The 8886-nt window shown below is 39.1% G+C and overlaps 1 protein-coding gene across 1 annotated transcript in view; it reads left to right on the forward strand.

Annotated features, from left to right (window-relative positions):
* The window catches only part of CARNMT1 (carnosine N-methyltransferase 1), a 36072-nt gene extending 32778 nt beyond the window's left edge, over nucleotides 1-3294 (forward strand). The window contains exon 7 of the mRNA XM_014541272.1: nucleotides 716-3294. Within this exon, the coding sequence (XP_014396758.1) occupies nucleotides 716-817 (102 nt within the window). The 3' untranslated portion in view covers nucleotides 818-3294. The remainder of the gene's footprint in view (nucleotides 1-715) is intronic.
* Nucleotides 3295-8886: the final 5592 nt, after the last annotated feature.

The following is an 8886-nucleotide window of genomic DNA, read 5'->3' on the forward strand; positions in this document are numbered from 1 at the left end:
CTGGTAGGCAGAAGCGGTTAGGGGCAATCAGGCAGGCAGAAAGGTGAGAGGTTGGGAGCTAGCAGTCCCGGATTGTGAGAGGGATCATAGATTGGTGAGAGTGCAGGCTGGGCTGAGGGACACCCCCACCCCAACCCCCCGTGCACGAATTTCATGCACTGGGCCTCTAGTCTATATATCTAAAAGCCTAAGCGACTGAACAACGGTTGACCGGTCACTATGACGCACACTGACCACCAGGAGGCAGACACACAACGCAGGAGCTGGCCCCTGGTGATCAGTGCGCTCCCACAGCCAACCTCCCACAGTTGGGCAACCTCCTGCAGTTCCTCCCCTGGCTGGCCAGCCCCAATCGGCCCTAATCGGGACTGGGCGAGATGGCCCTGATCGCTCCCGATCACTGGCCAGGCCGAGGGATCACACCCTTGCACAAATTCGTGCACCAGGCCTCTAGTATATTATAGTAGCTTGATAGCTCTGGTGTTAGACTGTGAGAGTGAACCCCAGTTCCACCACTTAGTAGAGTGACCTTGAATAACCTGCTCTTTGTAAAGTAGAATTACTAATAGTACCAATCTTATGGTGGTACTTGTATGTAATAATTGAATCAATATCTAGAATATATGTAAAATAGCAACTGCCACTTAAAAGTATTCAATATTTTTAGTGTTATCATCATGGTAGTCATCATCATTATGATTGTTTGCAATTGCAGGTGGAAAAAGAATCTGTCTTGTCAACATACACTGTGAATGACCTCTCCATGATGAAATACTACTATGAATGTGTCTTGTTTGTGGTTCGTAAACCACAATAATGGTCTCAAGTGATATCACCAGGAAAAAAGTTTAATAAGAGCAAATCCTGAAATAAACAACTCAAAATCAACTATCAAATGACAGGACACAACCTCAAATCAGTGGTGCCTTCTTATTCCTAACAAAGTTTAGAAATAGTGTCTATTTTCTTAATATGTCTATTGCTTTTTCAGAAATATACTATGCCATGAATATTTGTACTACACAAGTAAAAATGGAGGAAGTATCTTCAAGTTTACTTTTTCCTTGAAACCCAGAATTGTCTTTCAGTAGAAAAAACTTTATCTCTAATGTTTTCATGAAGCTGTCCGTTCCAAGCTGCCATGCTAATGACTAATAGTATTGAAGTAATAACCTCCTTTTTTTTTTGTATGTATTGCACATGTTATTTTTAGAAGAGTCTAAGGATCCTCTCATTCATCATCTGGAATTGGGACTTTTATTCACTTGGACCTAAGCAATCTATACATAAAAGGTGTGTCTTTTATTATTCTTTTATTCACATCTTTTTTTTTTTTCTAGCTCAGTTGAACTTAGGGAAGCATCAAACCCTTCATTTTTATGAATTACTGAACTTAAGAGTATCACTGGCCAGTAAAAATGCATTGAAATAACCAAGAAATTAGTAAGTCTTTTGGCCTCACTAAACTGAACACTTTCTGAAAGCATACTCATCATGGATCACTCTGAAATGTATGAAGATCTTAACAATCTGAGTAAAAAAATCCTTTATTAAAGGTACTGTTAGGAAACTGGGGAAATAAGAATAAAATCTGCTCATTTGAAATGATTTCAAACTATAAATGAATACAGTCTGTCAGTGAGATGTTTACAATAATGTCTTTTCTTTAGATTACCTGGATACAAAAGCAAGCACTTTTTTTCATTAAAACAACTATATACTAGTAAAAACTGTCATGATAGTATTAACATGGAGAAATTTTGAGTATGAAATTCAGGGATAAATTACTGTCCATGTCTGTGTCTTCAATATTGTAAGCAGCAGCCATTAATATAATTTCAGATTAACACCAATTTTGTTCCCTGATAGCTAGGGCTGAAACAGTCTATGCCGTTTTAAATTTCTACCTCTAGCAGATCTTTATTGGAGGGAGTTTTCCTTTGTATTTTATGTTAATCATTCTGTTTCCTGTAGCTTGGAAAGTAGAGATGACAAATATAATGTTTTAACGTTTTCTTGGAGAAAAGTATGTTTGAATGTTTTTATAGGTAATTGTGATGGCATTAAGCAACCTCTGTGGCAATTTGGATTAGACTTAATCTCAGTAATGTACTGGAAGCATAAATGTCATGTTTTATGAGGAAAACTTACTTGTAAGTTTACACCTTTATATGGTCATTTGGGTTGGGGGAGTCACTACATGATTTGACATCTTACCACTAGGAGCTTTTCTGCATATAGTAAGGGAGCTCTTGTGCTCTTTACACAGTAAAGGAATACATGAAGCTAATTTGACTTGTCGATTTAAGGAAGCCTATACCTATTGAGGTTTTTTTGGTTGTTTTGTTTTTAATTATTTCTCTTTTTTGGCAGATGTTCTTTAGTGGGAATTCTCATTTTCTACCACATGAATAAACTTGAAGTAAATTGCTCCCCAAAATTATTATTAAGAAAGAGAATTAAAAGGAACGTAGGTATTTAAAAAATCCACTGAAAGAAATGCATGCTGTTTTTGAGTGTTTTAGAAAAGCTCTTTATTCACTGACTGGTATTCACTTTTTTATGTGTATCAAAACATGACCTTGTTCTTCTCAGAGGCAAAAACAAGTTGACACATGGGTTGGCTTTATTACTTAACACTTATGCTATCAGGTTTTATTCTTTAATAATGTTACTTATATTTATAAATTATAGCTTACATTTTAGTTAATTCTGAAATCAGTTTTGTTTTTTATTTCTCCCTCATATTATGAATATTTTTAATGTTCTACATTGCTTTTTTTTTCTCAGAGCTTTTGCAGTTGATATATTCTAAACTTGAAGATTGTGATATTAATCAGTAATGGAAATGTCACTGGAGGATTTAATTTTGTATTTCTTATATGTAGTCCTACTAAAGTTTGTAAGCCTTAAAAGTTTTTTAATTTTTCTTAAATTAGCTTTATACACAAATGTTTTCATTCATTTCCATAAAGCTGGAGGAGATAGGCCATTCTGCTTACTGGGTTTTTTTGTGTTTTCCATAATCTGACTGAAGTAGTGCAGGTTAGGGTATGTAAAGCAAGTGAGCAAAGTAGGACATGTAAAATATAAAGAGAAGCTGTATAAATCACAGTATAAAATTATGAAGTTTTGGAATTGTAAAATGTACTGTATTTATATGTAATTCTCATTCTAAAAGATGCCACAAAGGCTGAATTGGAAGCTTCATCTCTGCATGAAATTTCCTATATTTTTATGTGTATGATGGGCTTGATTTTTCTTGATTAAAGTCTGCCAATTGCTATGAAACAATATTTGCTTGGTTGTTTCCATTTAAATTAGTGGTAACCATAGGCATGGCAATTTTAATTAGTTGAGCACATATACTTTTGAACCCTTGGATTAGCTTCTATGTGTGTCTAGAAAGTCAATAATATGTATCCTAATTAATCCCAATCTTTGGTTTTGTTAAATAATCGAAAAAGACTATAAAGAAAACCAGTAGAAGAAAGTTCCAGGACCAGCCATTAGAAGGACAAGCATTGGATTTGGCCCTTAGATACTCTGAGCTCATTTTTTGTAGTCTTGGGCAAGGTGATCTGAGTCTGTTTCCTCATCTGTAAGAGAGGATTGATACCATCTATTTCAGAGGGGTTTTTAATGAGGTCATGTGAGTTATATGTGAAACATTATATGTGAACATGTGAAAGCATATAGTAGACAATTAAGTATAATTTTAATCTGTGTTGACTGCTGTGTAGTGATAGAAAAAGACTGGTAACAGGACATTAGTTTTAATAATGTTATGGTGACCCTTTGAAAAAAGTTTCAGTGGAATCCCAGGGACATGGGAGTAATCAAAGTTGACATGTATAGTTATTGATTCCAAAAGTTTGGTGGGAATTACAAAGAAATATAATAGGTAATGGGAGAGAGGACACAGGTAAAATTTAATTGAGGGTTACTCTCACTTTACAAACAAGCTAGTACATGCTTCTTACATATGCTAATTTCTCTTCAGCTATTTAGAAGTAGAGTCAGTCAGTCAATCAATGTGTATATACATTTCAGTCAACTTGCCTTTCAAAAAGACTACCCATTTACATGCCATCAACAGTGCTTAAGAATAATTTAGCATCCATTCCCTGGCCGATACTGGACATTGCTAATCTTTTCACTTCTTGTCAATGTGATAGGAAAAAATTGGGATCTAACTTTAATATTCATTTCTTCAACCATCGGGGAAGTTGAGCAATTTATGTAAGATTAACGGCCAAAGAGTGGTGCCTTAATCTGCCAGTCTGTTGTTTTTCACATGGCAGATGCAACAAGCCATTGGCAACAACGCAAAAATTAGTAAAAATGTAGTGAGGCTTGTCAAGGGGAGAATTAACCATGAGGACTACTTTTGAGTTCTAGCCACTGAGAAGTGCCCACCTCTGCTTTTGGTTTTACAAAGCTGGTACCGAAGCTAAACAGTGATAGCAACCCATTAGACCCCATTAGATTAGCCAATCAGTGGTCTAGGCCCAGGAGTTTAGGGGAGTATCTTTTAGTCAAGAGCCCCATTGAGCCAGCAGCTTTGCTTTAGGTGGCAGAGTGGGGCATAAAGCTTACCCCCAAAGGAGTAGTGCCCCTTTTTCATAGCACCAAAAAGCTGCTAGGGTCAGGCCCGCTATACTCTTGAATGTGCAATTTTTTGTTGTTTTTTCTTTTAATTAAATCTTTATTGTTGAAAGTATTACATGTGTACCCTCTCCCCACCCCCACTGACCCCTTCTAGCCTGCCGCCACTCCTTGCCCCAGGCCTTCACCACCCTGTTGTCTGTTTGATTTGCAAGGCTTGTTGGCTCCTTTTCACCTTGTTAGGCATCAAGTCCAAGCTGACCCACCCCAAATGGGGATGTCAAACTAGAGTCATAAGGCCTGCACATGTCATCCATGAAGTTTCAACAAAAGCAGGTTAATAGCTACCTTCTTTGGTACAAAGATGTATTTGGTGACAGTGTCAGGGAGTTGGTGCTATTGCAGTATCTGGCCATGGCCTCTCTGAGTATTTCCGCAGCCATTAAGTCTTTGAAGCTGTGGTTTCCCTTTTTCCTTTTGGGTATTACATTATTTCTGCTGGACCACCCAGGAGGAGACAGTCCATGCAGTAGTCCTTGAATATGACATTCATGGGAAGGAGAATTGTAGACAGATATCAACTCCATATGCATATATATAATTGTGTACGGTGCTTTAAAAATACTTCCACAAATTCTTTGATACTCTTCTCTTTGGGACAGCCTAATTCTTCTTCCTCTTGAAGTGTAGGTGGTAGTGACTCCCTTCTAGTAGACAAACTGTGGTAGAAATGTGTGATTTCTAAGACTGGGTTATAAAAGCAATGCAGCTTCTATTTTTCTCTCAGATCACATGCACTAGAGCCCAGATAAGGATATTCTAATAGCCCTATGGAGAATCCCACATGGTGAAGAACTGAGGCCTCCTCCATAAGAACTGAATGAGCTTGGAAATGGGTCGTCCAAGCCTTCAGATAACTAAAGCCCCAGCCAACATCTGGACTACAACCACAAGGGCAACTCTGAACCAACCAGCTAAGCTGATGAATTCCTGATCCATAGATTCTAAGAAAATTTTGTTTTAGCCACTAAGTTGTGGGATAATTTGTTACACAACACTGTTCTTGTATGCATCCAAGTTTCCATCTGGCTTCATACTTGCACCTGAAGAACTTTCTTTAATATTTCTTGTATTATGGATCTTACAGCAATAAATTCTCTCAGCTGTTGCTCATCTGAAAAGTCTTTATTTCACCTTTATTTTAAAGGATTTATTCATGGAGAATAGAACTCTAGGTTGACTCTTTAAAGATGACACTCCGTTGTTTTGGTGAGTACTCTGCTGTAGTTCTTATTTTTGTTCTTCTTAATGTGTTTCTCTTTTCTCTGGCTGCTTTCAAGATTTTATCTTTAATTTTCATTGGTTTGACCATGATGTATCTAGGTGTGTGTGGTTTGTTTTTGGAATTTATCCTGTTTGTTGGATCTGTGGTTTGATATTTTTTTACTATTTCTCAAAAGTTCTTTGTGATTTATTACCTCTTCATATATGTCCTTTACCCTGTTCTCTCTTGCTTCTACTTTTGGAATTTTTATTACATATACATTGGATTAGTCATTATAGTCCCACTACTCCTGGATACTCTGTTCTGGTGGTTTCTAGTTTTTTGATATTTCTAGTTACCACTCTCTGTTCCTCTCTCAATTCAAGAAAAACAAAAACAACAAAAAAACTGAGGTAAATAATATTTATGCCTAGGTATGAATATATGCTTTTCAGGCCAGTATGGGAGGTTGAATCAATCTTGCAAAACTTGAGTCAGGTTTGCTTTTTGTTATTGTTACTTGCAGAGTATCACACTCTTCAAATTTCACGAGCAGGAGCTGTGGTTACTTTGTGCCTAGAGTGGATAACAGAATGCCCTGGTGTTCCTGCTTCATCTCCAGCATTCATATATCTCTGCATAACTTAGCCATAGAGGAATTCTCGCTTTATGCTCCTGCCTCCCCCCAGGAGAATACTACAGCTTCTTGTTAGTCTGTGCTAGGTTCATGATAGGATAGTGGGGGTTATTTTAGTCCAGCCTTTGTGCACCGGGGCCTCATAAATGGGCCTTTTGTCAGCATTGCCATCCTCCTCCCCATGTATGTGGTTGGTCTTAAGCAGGAATTTCCTGCTCCTCCAGTAGTATCAACGGAGAATGCTAGGCGCCAAATTATCTCCTGCTCTTTCCCCCCAAATGCAGATTTTTGCTTCTAGTTTTCCTCCCAGGATCTTGTCCTTGTCCTGGGAGTGAGAAGGTTTCCTACCCCAGACCTAAGGTAGGGTGGGTTTGCTCCTTCTCCTCCCCCACAAGCAATGCCTGTCCCTGAGAGAATGTTTGCTGACCCTCCATCAACAGCTTATGGTTTGGTTACAGAAGAGAATGACCCAGGGAAACAGATGGGCTTTTATGCCTGTCCCTGGGAGCAATAGTTGGACTGTATATCTACATCTTCCTGGGGGGCTCTCTCCAGTCTCTTGTCCTGCCCTAAATCTTTCTCCTGAGCACCAAAAGGAAGACGATGAAAAAGGCTTATGAGGGAGTACAAACATCCCTTGTGTCTGGGACTCCCAGCTATTGTGAGATGCTAACCCACAATTACCAAGAATGTAAAGTTTTTTCAGATTGCTTTGCAGCTTATAAGCAGCCACTTCTCTGTGCTCTTCCAAATGTGAAAAAGATATGTTCCCCTCTCCTTGGAGAGGCTTGTCCCTCTTTAGAATTCAGTTTACTGAATTGCTTTGCAACTCCAGTAATGATACATTTTAAAAAATATATGATTTTTAGATTACAAAGAAGCACCGAACAAGGAAGAAAACAGTTGTTATCAAGCCAGCTACTGCCTTCACAAACAGATATACTCATCTGGCTACTTGGGGACATCTCTGGAAAGAAGCACTCTGTCTAAAAATAGTCCATCAGAAGGAGAGAGGGAAAATTTATCTAGTTGTCACAGTTTGCTCCAGGGGAGATAACTCCCTATGCTTCAAGATTGTGCCATCTGGCTCAAGATGCTGGTGAGGCCAGGTCCCATGTCTGTGTGGCATTTAAATTGAGGCGTAAGACTGCCAGTTTCAGGAATAGTAGCAGAAGACACAAAACTACAGGAAAGTAAAAGAACAATCTATAGCAACAGCAGTAGCCAGAGTATTAATTTTGAACCAGTTCCCTGAGGCCCAACTCTCACAGTGACACAGAGTGCTTATGATACCTGGTAGTACATGTCAATGCATTAGAGAAGATCCTTCGTTTACAAAGCTGTATCTTTTATGATAGACAAACAGTACATGTGCCTAACTCTTTGCCCTAGAACAGTGGTCAGCAAACTCATTAGTCAACAGAGCCAAATATCAACAGTACAATGATTGAAATTTCTTTTGAGAGCCAACATTTTTAAACTTAAACTATATAGGTAGGTACATTGTTATTAACTTAATTAGGGTACTCCTAAGCTGGCCTTTGCTGTCCTCAATCTGATTGCGGTACGTTCGCTGAGGTCGACCCCTTCCAACTCTCCCATCCACACTTGTTTCTTATAGAGGAGTGTGGATGGGAGAGTTGGAAGGGGTCGACCTCAGCGAATGTACCTCAAAACAATGTACCTCCCCCGCGCTGCGTCTCCCGTCGCCCGACTGACACCCCCCACTTCTAACGCCACTTCTTCAAAATAGACTCGCCCAGGCCGAAAACTGACTTCTGCGCATGGGCCACGAAGTTTCAATCGCACTGTATGTGCGCGCCCGCATGTGGTATTTTGTGGAAGAGCCACACTCAAGGGGCCAAAGAGCTGAATGTGGCTCCCGAGCCGCAGTTTGCCGACCACTGCCCTAGAAGAAGGTATACTGGACAGTAGACAAACCACCTTTAGCTCCAGAGAGAGAGAATGTCTATCTTCCAAGCCTGTTCACTGAACACAATCCTTGAAAAGATCATTTGAAATAAAGGCAGCCAGAGCCTCTGCTTGCAAGATGTACTGAAATGCAAAAGACCCATGGAAAATTGTCTCCCAACAGAAGATAACAAGCCAGGAATTCTAACTATTGGCCTGTAGTGAGAAACTCCTCACCCACACAAGACACCAGTGACACCAAGATTATCTTAAGTCCAAAGTTATGTTTCATGCCCTCCACCCATATTCCTCAGTATCCCACCCCACTGACTATTGACTATTGCTAACATCATCCTCCCAGGAACAGCTGTGCAATACCAAAAGAAACGCATACACATATACATGTGTACAATATACATACATATCCTCTCCTTTTTAATATCTTTGTGGCCTATACATATTATTG

The sequence above is a fragment of the Myotis brandtii genome, unplaced genomic scaffold (genome assembly GCF_000412655.1).
Source record: "Myotis brandtii unplaced genomic scaffold, ASM41265v1 scaffold266, whole genome shotgun sequence".
NCBI lineage: Eukaryota > Metazoa > Chordata > Mammalia > Chiroptera > Vespertilionidae > Myotis > Myotis brandtii.